Raw genomic sequence first — 19,977 nt, 5'->3', positions numbered from 1 at the left:
CTCCTTTTTTCATAAAGGATTTCCCCTTGTACTCATTTTTGTCATAAAAGAGTGAATTCCTCATTCATTTTAATTCCTTATCTTTTCCTTTTGATTTTTGTTCCTTATGTGCTGCTTTCTGCAGAAGGATTGCTGTTTATCCTTGTTTCTTGCTATGTGTCACTTCATGTTTTCTGTTCTCTAAAGAATGGTGAGATCTTATCAAACTACTTGTTTCTTCACTGCTTCAATGATACCTCTACTAGTTTTTTCTAACTTTTATTATGGGATCTAAATTTTAAAGAAAGAAGTTCCAACCCTGTTTTTTCCTTGTGGAACAACTGCTGTTATGATAATGACAGAAGGTGGCTGTGCAATGGAGGGAGATACTTCCAGTAACACTGAGTGTGCTGAAACATTATGACCAATTTTATGTGTGGTTCTCTCTGAGTGTATGTATGTTGGTTTTTTTCTTGTTTTTAAGCACAAAAAACTGGGGCCAAAGGGAGATATTGATGTGAACTTGGAAGAAAAGAAAGAAGAAAAGAAGCAACAAGGAGAACTTTACATGTGGGACACAATAGAACAGGTATTGTTTCTATGACATCTGCTGCAGGTTGTTACTCAGTTCTGTAATACTGAAAATTGACATAAATTTTCTTAATATTTGTGTAAGTAATATTGTCAGTTGAACAGGTGTGGATGATGGGAAGAAGGTATTTTTTTTGTTGTTGCACCCTGTTTTGAGATTGTGGTTGAGAGTGGTTAGTGAGTTTCCCTCTGTTAATTGTTTTAATATCTCCTAACTTTCAGAAATGGACTCGGCACTACTGTGCTATTGCTGATGAAAAGCTTTCATTCAGTGATGATATAGAACAGAATGCTGATGAAGATTCATCCAAGGTGATGGCTGTGTTTTATTGTTTAAGCATGTTCTTTTTATTATCTCAGATTCTTTCAATGTCTACAGATGTGTGTTTTTTATGCCAATGAAATTGTACAGGTTCCATATCAGATAACAAGTGTGGAGATAAAAGAACTAAAAAAGGGTCTTTGACAAGGTCAACTCTAGTTAACCTTATTTTTAATAAAATAACTTTTTCCCTTGGTTAATTGAGGACTTGCAAAGAGGAGTACAAGGACAATGAAATATAACTTCAGTGCTTATATGCTAGTGCTGATGTGTGCACTAAGTCTTTTAAATTTACTGCTATTCTTAAACTAAGCAGAATGAACTAATGTGTATTGTGTTGCTAATGTGTTACTTGGCTGTTGTGGATGGTAAAGCAGGGTAACAAAAAGGTGATTGGCTGGAGAGTTCAGGCCTATGAAGAGCTGAAACCCTGAAATAGTAAATTGTTATATATCACCAATAACAAGTACTTAGTTTCAAAGTCATTAAATTAGAAATGCGCTTTAAAAAATTCTTATTTTCTGATCTAGGAGGTGAAACGCACTGAACTGCACTTAAGAGAGAAATGGTTCCATGGGAAAATGAAAGGGGGGAGAACAACTGCTGAGAAACTGCTCCAGGAATATTGTGCTGAAATGGGTGGCAAGGATGGGACATTCCTGGTTAGGGAAAGTGAAGCTTTCCCTGATGATTACACCTTGTCATTCTGGTATGGTCATTGTCATACAAATTTAATGGGGGATTTATTTATTTTATGGCATTGCACAAAAATGTGTGCATTTTTCAAATACGCATTTATATATTTACAGCTGAGAAGAAGTAGGAATAGCACTAGAATGTTGTTGATGGGATTGGTAAAGACTACTTTCTAAAAAACTTCAGTATAGCATTGTGCATTTTGGCAAGGTTGTCAGGGCAGGAATAACCAGTTTGATTCCTCCCCCTCAACTTTTCTAGTGTTCTGGCAGGATACAGGATTTGTTATTTCCTCAGTGAGTGGGCCAAAATTAGATATTTTAATTTAGGGATAAATTGCTGGTTTCTACACTGAAAAGGTAATCTCACGAGTTAGTCTTTGTTAGCAGAGATTGATCTTTTCAGTGTAAGGATTTTTCTAAAGGAAAATAATAAAGAATTTTCAGGGGGCTTTTTCTTTATGGTTTTTTTTTGTTTGTTTGTTTGTGGTTTTTTTGGGAGGGTGTTTTTTGGTTTGGTTTGGTTCTGGTTTTTCGTTTGGTTTTTTTTGTTTGGTTTTTTTTTTTTTTGGTTTTTGGTTTTTTTTTTTTGTTTGGTTGGTTGTTTTTGGTAGTCTGGGTTTGGTGTTTTCTTTTTTCTTCTGGTCGGGACATTATGAGGGATAGCCTCAGATGGGTTTCTGAATCAGAGAGCTGTCAGAGCAAATTTTACAGAATAAGTTTATGCCAGATTTTAAACTACTGTCAGTTGAAAATTATTTTTTTGGTCCTGTAGCCTCCCATGTCAGAATTTTTGTTACTTGTTACATTGGCTGTTTTACGAGATGACACAGATTTCTTGCCTCTTCACAAGCTCCCCAAGTAGTTGACCAGGAATGGGTGGGGAAATGCTTTGAAAGAAGAAAATCTGTTGCAAACCCTGCATTTCCCTTATGGCCCCTCTACTCCTTCAGGAGGTCAGGCAGAGTCCAGCACTGCCGGATCCGTTCCACCAGTGATGGGGACACTGTGAAATACTACCTGACAGACAACCTCACCTTTGACAGCATCTATGATCTCATCCAACACTACAAGGAGGCCCACCTGCGATGTGCTGAGTTTGAGCTGCGCCTGACCGATGCTGTGCCTAACTCCAGCCCTCACGAGACCAAAGCGTACGTAGAGCAGAAGACAAGCACTGCTGTCATGTCAGTGCCCTTGCCTTGCTTTAGGTGGGCGTGGATTTCTGCAGAGAAAATCCCCTGGATTCAGGAACACGCTTCAGTGTTGCTTGTCCGTGGAAGCTGGGGGAATAGGCATCCTGAAAGATGCTGAGTGAGAACACTGACTTTGTGAGAACCTGGTACAACAAAGAGTGGTCACTGAGAAAGCAATTTCCTAGCAGCAGCTGGCAGATCAGTGAGAGCTGTAATGCTGTGGAAATGTGCCAGTTCTTCCTTTGTCTGTGCAGTGTTTTACAACACCCAGCGGGTTGGGTTAGATATTTAGTAGCTGGCTGTGGTTTGGACACTAAGTGGTCATGGTCTGTGCCATCTGGAAGCTCTGTTACTGGGGCAGTGAGCCCAAACAGCTACGTTTGCCTAATCCCACCCACCACCTCACCCTGTCAGAGCTGGTTAGGCTGACTTCACCCCGTCTGATAGGAACTAAGCATGGTGTTTATTTCCAGCTGGTATTTGTCTGCCATAGATCCTGGGCAGAGCTTATTCTTGTTTTTTGGCAGAACACTGTAATCACTGCCCTTTGTTCTGTTTTCTTTGCAGTGGGCAAAAGTAAATCTCCTTTGCATGTAAAATGCTAATCTGTGACTTTAAATTTATTTTTTTTGCCCCCCTGGGATCTGGGAGTCACTGACCACCCACACATAACTTTGGAAGTCAGTGAGAGGGGAAGGAGAATTTAAAGGTTAGAATTTCCTGCCTTTCTGCAGAAGCTGGAGCTACACTGCCAATATAAGTGGCCACAGTTTCACTGAAGGCACTTTGGAGCCAAAACAGCTCCATCCCTATGGTGAAAGATAAAATCAAGCTCTGAATAAAAATTCAAATCCCTGGTGTCTTTCTTTTGTCTGTGTTTAGGCTTTATCTTAAATCTACTGTGTCAAAATGTAATAAGTACTGAAAACCGAATGGCAGACTAAAAGCAGGATGCAGTTCCTTTGTTTCAGGAACAAATGCAGATTTATGTTTTATGATTTCAGACAGACAAGGTGTTCTGATATATTCGTGATGCTTTCATCCAAAATAAACTGCTGTCTTACAATGTTTTGTAATAAACTGCTGTCACAGGTGCCAAGATGGGGAAAATCTAATGCATAATTTTTCTTAGAACGTTTGAAACTCTGTTGTTAATAATGCTGTCTGTCATTCTCCATAAATGACATTTGACAAGCCTTGTAATGCCTTGCCCGTTCTGGTTTTTGACTGTTGCAGTTGGTACTATAACAACTTGAGTCGGGGTGAGGCAGAAGACATGCTCATGCGAATTCCTCGGGATGGAGCCTTTCTCATTAGAAAGAGAGATGAACCTGATTCTTTTGCCATGACTTTCAGGTAAGAAAACACAGATAGGATTACCTTACCTAGCAGCCCAACAATATTCTGGTTTTTCTTATTTAAAAAATAATGGTTTTTTAGAGTCATGCTATTCTTGCTTTCAAACTATGAATAATTACCGTGGTTGATTTGTGCAGCAGGCCCATGTATGAGAGTGTGTGCAAGAGTTGATTTGTGACTGGCCTAAACGTTTATGCTTTTATAAAGATTGTTTGAGCACCAGCTGTCCCTTTCTTCACATACAGAACTATGGATGGCCCTTCTTTCATTCCCTGACACTCCTTGCTAAAGGGTGTTATTTTGAAGTTTCCTTCAGTGCAGATTCATCAATTATTCTATGTCCCTATCACCTAGAAATCCTGACCTGTCAGATAACTGAAATGTCAAAGTGAAATTGTTGGCTTTTCTTGCCAGGGAAAATAGTTTTGAATAGTTTTGTGATTCTTGTAAAAACATTAATGAAATATATAGAATTGGAGTGTTTTCCATTGTGCCTTCAGAGAAAATTGTGTTTCTCTGAAAATGTGTAATTTAGCAACATGTAAAGTTGCTTACTTACATGCCTTGTTTGTTGAAGATGTCCAAAATTCCCCAGTCTCCTGTGTACTTTGGGTTGAAGTTTTCTGCTGTTACCAAGGTGGATATTGAAGTAACTGGAGCTGCAGCATCTCAATAAAACCATTTCAAAGCAGCATCTTGAAAAGGGTGTAGGGGTCTTTTTGAGTGGGATGGTTGTCAATGGATGGTTTTACTGCATTTATCAATGCAAGCACAAACCTTGTATTTGAGCACAAGAGATTTTTTTTCTTTAATAATTGATTTCTGTAGATACCAAAATGGTTATAATAATCATAATAATTGAATAAAAGAGACTTTGTTAGAGGGAGAAGTCATTTCACATGATGAAGGTGCACAAAGCAGCTTTGGTCCAGTTCAGAGCCCTGGTGCTCTCCCTGCAAACACCGACACCTCCTGAGCTGTGCCCTTGTTCCGCAGAGCGGAGGGGAAGGTGAAGCACTTCCGAATCCAGCAGGAGGGGCAGCACTTTGTGCTGGGAACCTCGGCCTACTTCGAGAGCTTGGTGGAGCTGGTGACGTACTACGAGAAGCACCCGCTGTACAGGAAGATGAAGCTGCGCTACCCCGTGACGGAGGAGCTGCTGGAGCGCTACAGCACGGTACTGGGATACTGGGATGGACTGGGGCGCTGGGCTGGGCTCTGCCTCTGGTACAGGATCTCTGGGGGAGGTTAAGCAGGTCACTTTCTGTGAAACTGAGATGCCTATACTGACTTCTTTCACAAAAGTGTGAAGGACAGCTTCATCTTTGATTACAGGCCAACTTTTGCCTTCCCCATGATTTGATTAGAGAAGCCCCACTGTGTACTGGGACTTGTTGCCCTACTAAAATGAGTTTTTGATAATAGCCTTGCCTACCGTTGGCCCTGTCTTCTATTGCTGAAGTGGGCAGTGATTCTTCAAATGGTCATGCAGATGCCATTTGCTAAGTACTTCAGAAAAAATGAAATATTCTGCTGTACCTCTCACTCTGGACATTTCAGGGACAGTGTCCTACTGCCTTCTGTGGTAAAAGGTACTTCTGAAGGCTGACTATTTGAGATAAGCATGAGGAAATCTCCCCAAGAGACTTATCTCTGGCTATTGACTAAACTAGGAGCCTGGATAATTGGCTGAGGATAAAGGTCTACTATCTGGATGGATGTGTTTCATTTTGAGGGAGATTTGCTTTGGAAAGCCTGAGGTGCTGTCTTCACTTTTCAAGTATATGTCTTTTAGAAGCTGCAGGAAATTACATCTGGCAGGTCTGAAGAAATCAAAACCTGGGGATTTTGTTTTTTTCTGGGGAGACTAAAAGGGACTAAAAAGATTTTAGACCTCAGGATTTATATAATGTTGCCTACAGCAAAGGTTCTGTATCTTAGGACTGGGTTCAAATGGAATCACAAGGAGAGAATAAAATGAAAATATGACTCTGTATATTGTTTAGAGTTCTTACCTAATAGTGAAACCAATACTGGTACAAAAGTACTGTAACATGGAGATCATAAGGGCAGGTATTTCTTTTCTGGTTGCACACAGAAGAGTAATCACAATCAAAAAACCTTTTGACTGATTAAGTGATACCTTTATGAGGTATTGCTGTTCATTAAACTGAGGCATCAACTGATTAAATAACAAACTCATCTTCAGTTATGTTCAACTATAGAAGTGAGCAAAACAGAGGTGTCTGGCTTCCCTTCTCTTCTGCTGGGCTATGTGCTATCAAAAAGGTGGTTTCAGAAATGATGGTTCTATAAACATGAAGTACTTTTATAATTTTTGATTCCTGAAACTTGATTATTTTTTTCTTTCTTGTTTTTAGGAAAAAGATATTAATTCACTCTATGAAGTCAGGATGTATGTGGAACCTAGTGAAATCACCCCCACAGTGGTATGCTTAAAGAGAGATATTCACACTTACTGTAGACTTCTGAAAATTAGACTTATTGGTTTCCTGTTAGCAGTAATAAAAAGAACTGAAAGCATCAAGCTGCTTGATCTATGGGGGACTGGACAGCAGAAATTTAAAGGGTGTGACTTTTTTCTAGCCTCTCTTCAGAATTTGTACCCACCTATTTTCTTGTACAAATCCTGTTCATTTAGACTCACTTGGGCTCATTTGGGCACTTTTTGCTCTTGGGTCTGTGGAGGTGATTTGGTTTGGTGGGCTCCCAAATTAAATACCTGTGAGAGGGTTCAATTTGAGAAGGCCACATCTTCATGGAAAGAAAGTACAACATGAACATTTCTGTGCCTGTGGGTGTCTGTACACACTCGTTCCATTAGCAAGCATGTTCTGCATGCACAAATAAGTGCAGGCTTTATTCATGTGCTTTCTATAAAAATCTGGTGCCTTTGGTCTATTAATGAGTTATTAGAGTTTTTATTCTTTTAAGAGATAGATACCATTTTAAAAACAAGTGTCACAGCAAACACTGCTTATCTGGAGTTCTTGCTAGTGCCTACCTATTTGTAAATTCTCAAGAAAATCACCTGCTTGTAAATTTTGTGACTAATTCTTTTTAGTCTTTTTGGCCAGTGAATTTGCATTGCTGCTGAAGCATTTGTGTAGTAGTAAATTCAAGATAACAGTTTAGCTCATCCTGCTAAAACTGCGTGTCTTCCTAAAGGAAGTGTGACCAGCAGGATAGCTGATGTGGTTTTGAAGTGGAGGTTTTGTAGGCACCTAAGCCTGAAAACTCCAAATGCTTATGAACACGTGTTATAAAAATAGAGGATTTATATTTCACCTTGTAGTTTTTTGTGGTTTTTTTTTTTTTTTTAATTTTTGTTTTCTACCATAATTGTATTGCAGCACCCAAAAAAGAAATTTTTTTTATTTTTCCTTCTTTTCCAAGATGATAGTTGAAGAATACCAAAGTAGCATCACTTGCTTCCACCAATAGATGTCACTCTGGAACTTCAGTATTTTGTTTTCTAAGCTTCATAACCACAACAAAAAATAATCCAATCCTCCCTATTTTTTTTTTAAGATTGCATTATTGATTATTTTATGACCTGTCCCCCCAGATGACCCCTTTGCTCTGTTTCTCTTAAAGCCTCAGAGAACAGTGAAAGCCTTGTATGACTACAGAGCCAAAAGGAGTGATGAATTGAGCTTCTCTCGAGGAGCTTTAATTCATAATGTCACAAAGGAAACTGGAGGCTGGTAAGGACAAAGATTCCTCTTGGGAGAACTTCTGGTGACTTACTAGATGGAGGAAAAAATGAACTTTGAGTAGTAGTTTTTAAAAACTGCCTGTTGTCTGATTGCTGCTTATTAACTGTGCCCTTATAAATCTTAATGCCAGTGTATTAAAAAAAAAAACCCCAAACACAAAATCCCCTCATCTTCAATTCTCCTTTCATGTCTTTTTCATTTTTCTATCCCGCAGCAATAACCTCAGCCTTCAGAACCTTCATAGCCTGGTATATCCAGTATTTTTCCCATACTATCCAGTATTTTCCCATAATATCCAGTATTTTTCCCATCTACCCTTCCTGGACATGTGTGTGTTCTGGGAAGTCATGCATCTCTTATCATTGCAATCATTGCTCTGCTTCTGTCCTTGCTCTGCTAAGCATTTCTCAGGAATCAAACCCACCTTTTTTAGTGCTCTGTACAGTCTCCTTTCATAACAGGTTTTCTTTTTTAGCTGGCTTGTAAATTGCTTGGAAAGCTTGGGAATCTAATGTTTCCCTGTAGTTTCTACAGGGTAATCAACCACATAATAGTATTTTTAGTACTGGAGGGGGAAAAAGCCTCTTAAGTCATTAATTGCAGTTTACAGTAACTGTAATTCCTCTGAAATCATCTGTTACTACAGTTAATGATCACTTTGTTAGAGCTTTTAGCTACTTCATCATTTATATTTTGGTGATAGCCAGCTAGACAATCTAGTGTGGGGTATTAATGACCAATTTCTTGGGGATTATTGCTTCATTAATGGCCTGTTGAAGCTCTTTAACTATTTTTTTTTTTTTCATTCTTTCTACTTTTCTGTTTAAATTCAGGTGGAAGGGGGATTATGGAGAAAAAGTCCAACATTATTTTCCATCTAATTATGTTGAAGATCTGTCATCTGATAGCTCTGCTGAGCTTGAAAATCAGGTGAGGGTTACGGTTTGAACACTACATTTCCTTGGCTGTCTGCTGGAAGTGGAAGTCTGGTTTATACACTCACAGCTCTGTGTGCTGTGTTTGAGAGAGCACAGAATAGAGGAATGAATGCATTTTTCATTGTTCTCTGCTGCTGAATATTTTTTTCAGGGCATCCCATGCTGAAAGCTATTTTAGGAGATAGAATATCATGAGTTGGAAGGGACCCCTAGGTATCTGTGATTCTATGATAGCTGAATTGGTGAGGTTTTAGGAGATTCTGGTTGTTTCCTGCTCATAAAAATCATAAACAGTTTAGATTTTTCATAGTTTGGCTAAACAATAACATGCCTGAAACTTAACTAGTTTTCCTTTATAGTCACTGTCTTAATATTTGCAAATAAGAAAATTATATGTCCAAACACACCTTACTTGTCATTTTACTCTTCATTATAGGGTTTTTATGCATAGCTAACCCAATCCTGTTTGTCAAAAGAATCTAAAAAATATGGTCCCGTGTCTTGGACAAAGAGCTCTTGAACAAAAGAAAACAGAACTCCACAGTAATAAGTTTTGACATTTTTGAATTTTAAAAATAAAACATTGAATTCTTTTGTTCTTCTGAAGCACTTCCAATGATTTTCTAGAAGTCTTTGTAGAAAACCACAAGTATTACATTTCCTGCCCCCTGGTTACTGTAACCTTAAGCAGACTTGAAAAATGAACAGTTGTGTCAGGACAGAAGCTACTACAAAGTAATCTTGTTTTGACTGCTCTCACTGAAGAGATCCTCGTGTGTTTTTTAGATATGAAAACAGGCTTTTAAACACAGGCTTTCAAACATCATAGTGGGCATGCTTTCAGTAAAGCTGAGATTAGATTTAATGGTGCACATTTATTATTTGTTAATGTCCTGTGCGTGTTCACTCAAGAGATTTAGGGTCAGATTTAACTCATGTTTTTCAGATCATTGAGGACAACCCACTGGGCTCTCTGTGTCGTGGCATTCTGGTGCTCAATACGTACAATGTTGGTATGTATTTTCTGGTGCTTATATATGGACACCCGACCTTTCTCTGTTGAGTAGACTCTTTTAAGTTTATCAGGAGGGATTTTAAAAAGACCAGATCAAGCCCCCCAAACACCTACTAGTATTAATATAGCCAGTACAACTAATATGTTGAAACTTCCTAACAGTATCTGCTGCAATAAATCAACAATGGCAGCTTAGAAAAAGAGCTGTTGGATTTCAGTATAAATTTCTTGCTATGGTTTTACCTAATAGTGAAAATGCCACAAGGAAAACACAAAAAGCCTTTTGTCTTCATTCTGGAACCTAAGAATCCAGAGGATCCATGTGTTGAGTTTGCAACTGATAAAGTAGAAGAACTCTTTGAATGGTACCAAAGTATCCGTGAGATCACTTGGAAAACAGCAGAAGAGGTATTGCTACAAATTTATCTGTTGTTGTTTTAAATAATGTACTGCTATAAATTTACAATAGATTTTGTCTTTAGCTGCCCTCTACTGCTATATGTTGCTCTCACACGGTCCTTGACCCTCTTGCATAGTGCTGTTGTCTGTTTATTTTATTGATGCTGTGATTCTTGTTCCATAACCTCTCTGGGGAATGGTAGGTGAATTAGCATTTTACATAAATTGATGTTAACAGGAGTTTTCCAGCAGAGTACTGTCTGTGATGCACCCTGCCCCTCAGTGAAGTGTGCTTGTTAGGCCAGAGTAGATACCACTGCAATTTTACAGCTGGTCACACTGGTTCATCCCAGTGTTAAGCAGCAGAAGCTCCGATATCAGACTGTTCTTTTCAGAGCTGTGAATCCACCAGTGAGAATGTGTGAAATCTGAGCTGCCATTCTCTAAACTCCTCCTCTTTGCTAACTATTTTCCAGTGAATGCAGTGGCACTGATAGAGAATTGTTTGGCTAATACTTTGTTTGTAACTAATAACCACATTCTGGGTTTCCCTGTTCTTCAATAGTAGTATTTCCAAAAACTTGCCTAAAAATTGAAGGATTCTGCCTAAATTTAACTTCTATGTCCCTCTACTGCCACTTAAAGACATTCTTCAGGACTTGCTTTTCCTGCTCTGATGTACTAATTTACCTCCCTGTAATCCTTTCTAGTATTTAAGAAGTCTCTGACTTGACCAAAAAGTCCTTACTTTGGCTGTTCTTAAGGATACTCTTTTTTTAATATTGCTTTTATTCACCTTTTATTGTTAAGTGGGTGATATGGTTGATGGAAAATGTGTTTCAATATCACGTTGGCTCATGCTGTTTATCTGTCATGTGGAATGGAAGTGCTCTGAGGGTTGTCCTGATCCTATTTATAGCAGACAAGTTGATGTCTCAAGCAGAGGACTGTAAATACAGCAAGGGGAGAAGCAACAGGAGCTGTTGACCTATTGCTGGGGGAGGAGAGATACAGTTCTTGTGCCAGGCTTTCATTTAGAAATAAAAATGAGAAAAAGAGAAACATGACCTAAAAGAAGTGTCTCCAAATCGAATGTTTTTTATGCTACAACAATGGCTCTTCAGGAACCTGGCAGCTTTTTCTCTCTCTGTACAGTTGGAGAAGTATTAAACAGTCTGTGTTCAAAGATGCTTTAAAACTCATTTCTGTCACTTGGGAGGCCTTTCTCACAGCGTGGCCTCTACAAAGTTCACATGATAGACTGACTGCAGCATGGGGAGGGGATGAAGATGAGGCAAGGCCCTTGTTGTCAGTACAGTTAACAGGCTGAATTTTGGGAAGGAAAAAGCACAGTGAGTTAAGACTCTGCTGCAATGTGATACAGGGGGATTTATTAATGAGTTTGGTTTTGGGCAATGTCTGTTATGTACAAAAAATAAAACTAAGCTTCGTGTATCTTGTAATCTCTGCTCAGTACTGATACTTGCCATGCTCCCCGGGGTGGTTGTTCCTTGCTCTCCTGCTTGGTTATCACTAGAGGTTTCTGTCTAGAGAGGAGCTCATGCCACCTAAAAGTGATCTTTTGCTGCTTGGAGCTCTGGTTACTGTTGAGCAATGTCTGGGAACTGTGGTGGATCACTAAGTACAATGAGGTTTGTACAGCTTTTTCTGAAGGTTATTTCCAAGTCTAAAAACTGTATTCCTCTTTGTCTTTCTTAGACTTCAATGTATAATCCTGGGTTCAGTGAGATATTCTGGAAACTCATGGCTCCCTAGTTCTGATTTTCATTCCTTTTATGTGTGTCTTGTTGAGGGAATTCTTTTAGAAGGCTTCCTGATTGCTGCTGCTTCATGATCTTTTGTGCCAAAGCTAATCACTGTTCAGTATGGGACTCTTCTAACATGTTTTATTCTGTAGCTGCTTCTTATGCCTGAAAAGCCTCCAGCCCAAATGTCTCCACTCAGGACATGTCTCTCTGCTTTCAGCAGTTCCCAGTCTCTGCTGGCAGGGAACATTGCTCAGCTTCCACAGAGCAGGTGCTTGCAAACGTGGAAGTAGAGAGTGGGTTTAGTAGTGGGGATTTCAACAAGATTGCACATGATTTTCTTACAGAACATGATGGGTTTGGTGCACAAATAGAAAACAACATAAGAATGATGCACAGAGGGTTTGAATTTCACTGTTTGGGAGTTACTAACAAGACTTAAATTCTGCCAAGGATTATAAATAGATACAGAGACACTTCACTACCCTTTGCATTTTTTCTGCATACATTTGCATTTATATGAGGTATAGGGTTAAGAATGTAACTAAAATTGAATTGAGTAGAGCCACATTAAAAGAAAAAAAAAATGTTGCCAGGATTCTGAGCAAGACTGATCAGGGAAGAACTGAAACCCTTGCTTGTAAAAACCCCAAACACCACCTTTCTCCCCACCAAAAAAACCCCAAAAGTACATTCCCAGCTAAACCTCGCTGTTTGCTTATTGCCTGTTCTCTGACTTGGATCTGAAAGGCCATTACATCTGTGCAAGTGTGTAAGGTATCAGGTAGGAATCTGGGCACCAGAGAAGGCATTCATTAGAGTGCACCCTGGAGCTACTGTGCCATAATACTCAGTGTGCCTATAATCTAAAACTTTGTTATGTTTTCCAGGAGAACAGGAGGAAATACTGGGAAAAGAATCAGTTAATTGCTATTGAATTATCTGATCTGGTAATCTACTGCAAGCCAACAAGCAAAACCAAGGACAATTTAGGTATTGCCTTTGATGTTACATTGGAATTTTACCCTTTCTACTATCTTTACAGATGTTAGTTGGGATTTTAGGTCTGAAGATAAAATCTATCCTACTGGAAAACAAAGTTCTGCCTCACCTAGGCAGTTTTCAATAGCACTTTGAAGCTGTACACCAGGGAACTTGGTGCTGCTCATCTATCACAAAAGAACTGTCACAAATTTTAATTAGTTAACTAGAGGCACCCTCTCAGATGTATATTCCATGGGGAAGCTCACTAGTTACATCTCAATTGACTTTTTTGAGACTAAAATCTCTGGCTGGACACTTGTGATTTGTTTGTAAAAAACCTTCATAAATAGGTTTACTGTGCATTTTTAAATTTTACTGTAAGAACATGTTTGCCAGGACTAAGCTGTTGGAATGATGTATGGCTTCATAATATAACTGGGCCTCTGTAAGTGCAGCTGTGGATTGTGACACTGAAATATGTACTTTTTATTCCAGTTTTTTGTCATTGCTGCTGGAGAAGCCAACAAGCGTGCCCTTTTTCTTTAAGTTTCTTTGCAAATGTTTTTAATAAGCTGTCACTGCATTTAAGACATTATAATTATAGTCATTGTTTGAGGCATTGGCTAACCCTGGCTCACCCTTTCTTCTCCCCATTTAAACCTAGGAAAAGATGTCTCATTTAAATATGTGTTATAGTGATCAGAAGTACATTATTAGCAATGAGATGAGAACATGACTACAGGCTCTTATCTGCCCTTCTGTAAAGCGTGTGGCAGGCAGGCAATTTTAACTTTCAGCCTTGATTTTCAACCAATTTGCTGTGTCTGCATGAAAACTGTGCCAATTATTGCATTAAAGGACAAGGCAAAACAAAGTAAAACAAAGTGTTGGTAAAAATACAGTATAAGTGTCAACATCTTTCTTCCTTTGGTAACCACTGTTCTTCCTCCCATCCCTGTGTAGACAATCCTGATTTCAGAGAAATCCGTTCTTTTGTGGAAACCAAGGCAGAGAGCATCGTTAAGCAAAAGCCACTGGAGCTGTTGAAGTACAACCTGAAGGGTTTGACTCGCGTCTATCCCAAAGGACAGAGGGTTGACTCATCCAACTATGACCCGTTTCGCCTCTGGCTTTGTGGCTCCCAGATGGTGGCTCTGAACTTCCAAACTCCAGGTAATTTTCCCTTTGAAAAAGGATCTAATGCATCTTCCATTTCACTATAAATGAGCCCTTTTCTGGCCCTTCTGCCTTTCTAATCACCGTCCTATTTATTTGGACTTCCTGCAAGAAAGGGTGTTTAGTTTGCTTTTTAATGTGTGGGTTGCCATCCAAAGCTGGGCCCCAGAAACAGATCTCCAAAAGCCCTGTCTCTGAGCCTAACTGCCCCCAAACCCTGAAAGATTTATTTCACCTCGATCTCTTTGTGATAAGCAAGGAGACATGTTTACGGTGAGTTTCAGGTGGATGAATGGTTGTGCAGCCACAGGGAAGGCTGTATTCCACTTCCTGGTGAGGGCCAGCTAGTTTGTGACACATTGATAGGAAGCTAATTGGGGATGGAGATGGGGTTTTTTGGGATTAAAATTGGTGAGAAATGGCCTGTCAGATTCAGTTACTGAAGGAAGCAAGTCTCCCACCGTTCCAGCTCTTTCTGGTAAAGTGCTGACCAGAAAGAATTGCAGAGAGGAGCTGTTAATCTGGTATTTCCTTAGCTTTATTCCAGGGGATCTTGTGTTGTGACTGTTTAACTCTCTCCCCAGATAAATACATGCAACTGAACCATGCCTTGTTTTCCTTGAATGGACACACTGGCTATGTGCTGCAGCCGGAGAGCATGAGAAATGAGGAGTATGACCCAATGCCAAATGACTCCAAGAGGAAATTGCAGATGATTATGACAGTGAGGGTAAATCTCTTTTGTAAATTATGCTTTTTTACAAGTCATAAATATCTATAAAACTAAAAATAAAGCTATTATGTTTCAGAGCAAGATCTGACAGATTGTCAAAATACTGTTTTTAAATGTCAGTGTGTGTGAGAATAAAAGTAACTTCACTGGTTCCTGAAAAGAAATACATGTCTTTATCATGCTAATGAAGAACGTGCTATAGGACTGAAACCACAATCCTGGGATGATTTTGTGTAATTTCTAATAAAAACATCAAATGAACTCACTTGAATTTCCAATCAAATGGGTTCTTAGTAGCAGTGTCCTACTGGAGATTGATTAGCAGCAGACTAACTAGTTTAGGGATTTTGAGTGTGAAAGAAAGATATTTATAATGACATGTAGAAACTAAACAGAAAACCTAATAAACTGACCCCCACTTCATCATATTTAATCCACTATGACTTAATCTGAATGTCATTCTCATTTTTCTTCAAGAGATGAGTTTATCATTGGAAAGTTTTGCCATCTTGACTGGGTGCCAGACAGGGTTGGACTTGTTTCTGTTCTCAGTTGCTGTGCAGTAAGACATGTCCTTTCAAAGTATGTTTTCTGAGAAAGAGGAAACTCTTCACTACAGTTTAAAGATGAGGTAAACGGCCTGTGAATTCAAAGCAGAAATGTCTTGAAATGGGTATGTAATAAAGAGAGAAGAAAGATAACAAAACTTGTGCTACAGGCCTGGCCTGGAGCTGCACACTGTGTGTAATGAATGTCAGCTACAGTGCCTTTTTTTTCCACAATGAAAATCATTGAGTTACCCAGACTATGGAAGGTATTGTTATTGGTGGCACAGATAATACATGCAAACATATTCAAGAGAGAGAATGTGTACTTTTCCATGTTCTGGATTTTTTCCCCCCTCTCGTTCTGTAGGCTACTTCTGTTCAGCAACAATGATTCCAAGTTTCCTTGGGAGTTGGTTATAATTTACAGTTGCTTTTGCAGGTTTTAGGTGCTCGTCATCTCCCTAAACTTGGTAGAAGCATCGCCTGTCCCTTTGTAGAGGTTGAGATTTGTGGGGCTGAATACGATAACAACAAATTCAAGACAACAGTTGTGAGTGAGTATCTGGGTTTCTGTGTTGCTGGGATATGGTTGTACTTCCAGGGTACTTAAACAACATGAGCAGAGAGAGGATGAGCACTATAGGGGGAGTAAGTTAACTGTAGCTCTGGACTGATGAGTCACAAAGTCTTGTTCTCTTGCTTATCTCGGGCCCTGTTAATTTGAGAAACTTCATTGTATATCAAATTTAGGAAAAAAAAACTGTTATAGTTTGGGGGAAAAAAGTCCCATTCTGTTATGTTGTTGCCCAAGCATAAGTTTTGTGTATTTGCATATTTTAAAGTATTACTGTCTTGAGAGTGCCTCCAACAGTGCTAGTCAGTTCCCAAAAGTCTGGCCCAAATGGGGAGTTACTACTGTGAGATCCAGACTGTGTTTATTTAAACTGAGGTTCTAAGACTGGCACTCCCTTGGAGACAGCTTGGGTGTATAGGGCTGTAAAACTGAGTAACTTGCAATGCATTAGAAGTCTGACCAAAGCTCAGTCCTGGGGAGTTCTGGATAAGGAATTTGTTTGTGTTTACATGAACTTAAAGAGTACTGAAATGGGACAATATTTCAGCCACTTCATATTTCACCATTTAGTATTTCTGGATGCAACAGTGTTCCTCTGGTGAAAAACAGGCTTTGGTTCTGATTATCCAAACCAGTGATACCAGTGGAAAATAAACACAGAATCAGAAACAGAATGTGCATTGTGGCTCCTCAGTACTTCAGAGAAGATGATTATGATTTAAACTTTCTGTGGGAAGTGACCAAGACTTTAGAGAGCAAGCTTCCTGGTTGTGTCACATATAGCAAATCTTGGTGTTCTGTACATGACTACAAAAATTGGGCCAAGGTACATTAATCTTCCTAGTGCTTTTCCTGCTTTCTCTTGGATATGGAGCGTGAGGCTTATATGAGAAATTAATTAGCTTTCTTTTTTCTCTTTACAAATACATGTCCATGTACGAATACAAATAATAGCTTTTCTTCATGGATTTTCATCCCTGCCAAGTTTCCTCCTAGTTCTCCCACCAAGTAAACAAATACAAACTTTCTGAAGCAAGGTTACAACATAAGACAGATGGTAAATAGGATTTTTGGGCTTCTGTATGCCTAGAAAATGTCCTGGGATACATACCCATATGTGAATGAAGTGAAATTATTGCTTCATCCTGCAAATGTTTCCTTTTCATTGCAGATGACAATGGCCTTAATCCAACTTGGGCACCTTATGCAGAGCAAGTGAAATTTGAAATTTACGACCCAAATCTGGCGTTCCTGCGCTTTGTTGTTTACGAGGAGGATATGTTCAGTGATCCCAACTTCTTAGCACATGCCACTTTTCCCATCAAAGGAATCAAATCAGGTGAGATCAGTGGTTATAATGAGGTGCTGTTGAGCATTATTGTACTGTGCCAGACTCTGCTGCCAGGCTCCCTCCTGCCTCGATGAAGCTCCTTCCTCTGGCTTTAGTTTTCAAGAGCATGTGAAATCAGGTGTTTCTCAATTTTGCTAGTCTTGTCTTTTGCTTCTCTCCAACTGCCATAGCAGACCCTGCTCTCAGCAGAGGAGCATTTGAACACTGAAGAATGTTCACAGTGTGCACCATTTCTGTGAGTGCAAATTCCCCCTTGATGGACTCTAATTGCCCTTTGTTTTCATTCCCCCTGCCCCAGGTTTTAGGTCAGTTCCTCTCAAGAATGGCTACAGTGAAGATATAGAGCTGGCCTCGCTTCTGGTGCACTGTGAGATGCAACAAGTTCTGGTGAGGACCACTGGGGTTTGTTTTGTGCACTTAGTGTGTCTGTTTTCAGTTCTTTGTGGAAAGCAGGAACTGAGGATTCAGTTTTCTGTTCTGTGTCTGATGTGCTGTTGTCAGGCATTTCTTCTGCAGGTACCGGGGAAGACAAATAGCACAAATTGAGTTACTCTCCCTCTGGGTGGACAGATTACACGGTTGTTAAAAGAAATAATGCACAAACAAAGCCTCATTACCTCCAATAGTTTTTGCTGTAACAGCATGGTCGTTGTCTTTCCTTGTTAACTGACTGATGCCATGCAAAGTTAGCTAAAATCAGCTTTGGCTTCATAGAATCATCTTTTTTTTAAAGGTCCTACATAAAAAAAGAAATCACCTCAGCAATAGAAGATAGTAATTTCTCCCACTATTTCATTAAAATAAACAACCCAACAAGGAGAAGACATATCTGGTTCTTAAAGAACTGCTAATCTGCTTCTTTTAAGCCTCTCTAAACACCTACTTGAAGTAGTAGTATTTTAAAACTCATAAGGGAAAAAAAAATGATGCATCCTTTCTCATGAATGCAGGCATTAAAGCAGCTCATCTGTGAACAGTGTTTGTTGGTGTTCCAAGGGTGCTGCTGTATCATGTTGATTTGAAGGATATTTCTCAGAGTCTTTCTCAATAATATATTATGTAATTTAAATATACTTGTGATATGATGAAAGTTCAAAGATGCTTCTGGGAAGTGGCTGTTTCAGGGTGCTTTCCAGCACCGTTCTGATTCAGAGAAAAAAAAAAAGTTCAGCTTCTTATTTGTAGTCTGTCAAATCATTCAGGCCCATGCTGCACTTCACACTAGTGTACATTATTTTTCTGATTGAAACATCAGCTTCTGTGAACTCTTAAGTCATTATGTCTCTGGAGTGATTTGTGCCTGCAGTTGCATACACTGAACTGGGAATTTCTGAATTCAGTCACACTGTTTTTCCCAAAGGAGTGGAAGCCTTTTTCAAACATGCTTTGTGGAGGTTTGTACGAAGCCACCTTATAAAACCTGATGTAAAAGGACAGCGTGTGCAATGACAGTGTTGAAAGCTGTAGTAGGTTCCTGTAGGTTCCTTCTGTGAGCCAGCCAGGGGTTCTGAGAGCAGGAGAGGACTAGAAGCTGAGCCCAGTGGTGTGTGTGTAAACAGGAGACCTATGTCCTTTCAAGATAATATTTAAATTGTTCATATTTAAATTGTTAATATTTCACGGACTCGAGTCTGACAGAGGAGGCCTGGGACACTGCTGGTTTAGGGCTTGCTGCCTTTGAGAAAATCGACAAAATCACCATTGCCTAATGCTGAGCATGGACATCACTTGTGGATGCATTGCAAATCCCTCCTGCTGTGGCTTGTCTTCAGGAACCCAGATCATTATTTGCCTGGGGCAGGAGCAGCTCTCAGTGTTGTTCACAGCAGCAGTCTGTCCCCCAATCTGTCAGCACTGACTCCTTTGACAGTAGCACATTTCACACTCTAGAAGCCCCCTCTGCTTGTTAAGCCAAATGAAGATGCAGCTCAGCTTGGTGTTTTTACAATGCCTGGTGTCTCTGGGTGGTAATGCAGTGGCAGGAGAACTTCCAAAAACTTCCTTTTGTTTGGCAGCCTGCAACAGACCCAGGCTTACTAAAGTTGTCAACTCTAGAACTTTTGCCAGATCATTCAAGAAGCATCCGAAAAGATCAAAGCTGCCTCTGTTTCTCTGCTTCCTTTTAAAAAGTGATGACCCTCCATAAAATGATACCATTTAATAACAGGCCTGTTTATATACAGAGCCCATCTGTGTGCTCTTGGAGATGAAATACAAAATTATGGCGAGGAATTACAGATGGCTGTGGAGTTTATTAGGAATAGTAAAGCAAAAATATTGTAGACATAAGCATGTACATTTGTGAATTATTATGTGGGGCCTTATGCAGTTCCTGTACAAGTTAAACAGGTTTTTTGATATTGTAGAAATTGTACTGTACTGAGGTGGTTGTTATATTTATAAGCACGTCTTATTTGCTTGAAAATTGATTTACTTCCTTCAGAAAGTGTATGTATTTCTTCAGCTTTTTCTGACTACAGTCAGCCTCAATGGTGTATATGTTCTTGACTTAAAGATTGAAGTGGACATCCTTAAATGTACTTTTGTGGATACATTTATTTACAACAAGTAACAGTAATATATATGCTTCTTGATGGCTACACCTGCAAAT

General features: G+C 39.4%; 1 protein-coding gene across 3 annotated transcripts in view; it reads left to right on the top strand.

Annotated features, from left to right (window-relative positions):
• Positions 1-19,977, top strand: part of PLCG2 (phospholipase C gamma 2) — a 54,967-nt gene that overhangs the window by 32,241 nt on the left and 2,749 nt on the right. For all 3 annotated transcript variants that reach the window (XM_048316708.1, XM_048316709.1, XM_048316710.1), the window contains 17 exons: positions 464-568; positions 793-882; positions 1,423-1,601; positions 2,541-2,741; positions 4,020-4,139; positions 5,139-5,319; positions 6,524-6,592; positions 7,761-7,870; positions 8,716-8,812; positions 9,767-9,833; positions 10,086-10,243; positions 12,891-12,993; positions 13,948-14,157; positions 14,745-14,890; positions 15,881-15,995; positions 17,187-17,354; positions 17,665-17,753. In XM_048316708.1, coding sequence (XP_048172665.1) covers positions 464-568; positions 793-882; positions 1,423-1,601; positions 2,541-2,741; positions 4,020-4,139; positions 5,139-5,319; positions 6,524-6,592; positions 7,761-7,870; positions 8,716-8,812; positions 9,767-9,833; positions 10,086-10,243; positions 12,891-12,993; positions 13,948-14,157; positions 14,745-14,890; positions 15,881-15,995; positions 17,187-17,354; positions 17,665-17,753 — 2,208 coding nt within the window. The remainder of the gene's footprint in view (positions 1-463; positions 569-792; positions 883-1,422; positions 1,602-2,540; positions 2,742-4,019; positions 4,140-5,138; positions 5,320-6,523; positions 6,593-7,760; positions 7,871-8,715; positions 8,813-9,766; positions 9,834-10,085; positions 10,244-12,890; positions 12,994-13,947; positions 14,158-14,744; positions 14,891-15,880; positions 15,996-17,186; positions 17,355-17,664; positions 17,754-19,977) is intronic.

The sequence above is a fragment of the Corvus hawaiiensis genome, chromosome 12, assembly GCF_020740725.1.
Source record: "Corvus hawaiiensis isolate bCorHaw1 chromosome 12, bCorHaw1.pri.cur, whole genome shotgun sequence".
Taxonomy (NCBI): Eukaryota; Metazoa; Chordata; class Aves; order Passeriformes; family Corvidae; genus Corvus; species Corvus hawaiiensis.
The sequence above is the reverse complement of the archived record's forward strand: the minus strand, read 5'-3'. Positions and strand labels throughout refer to the sequence as shown.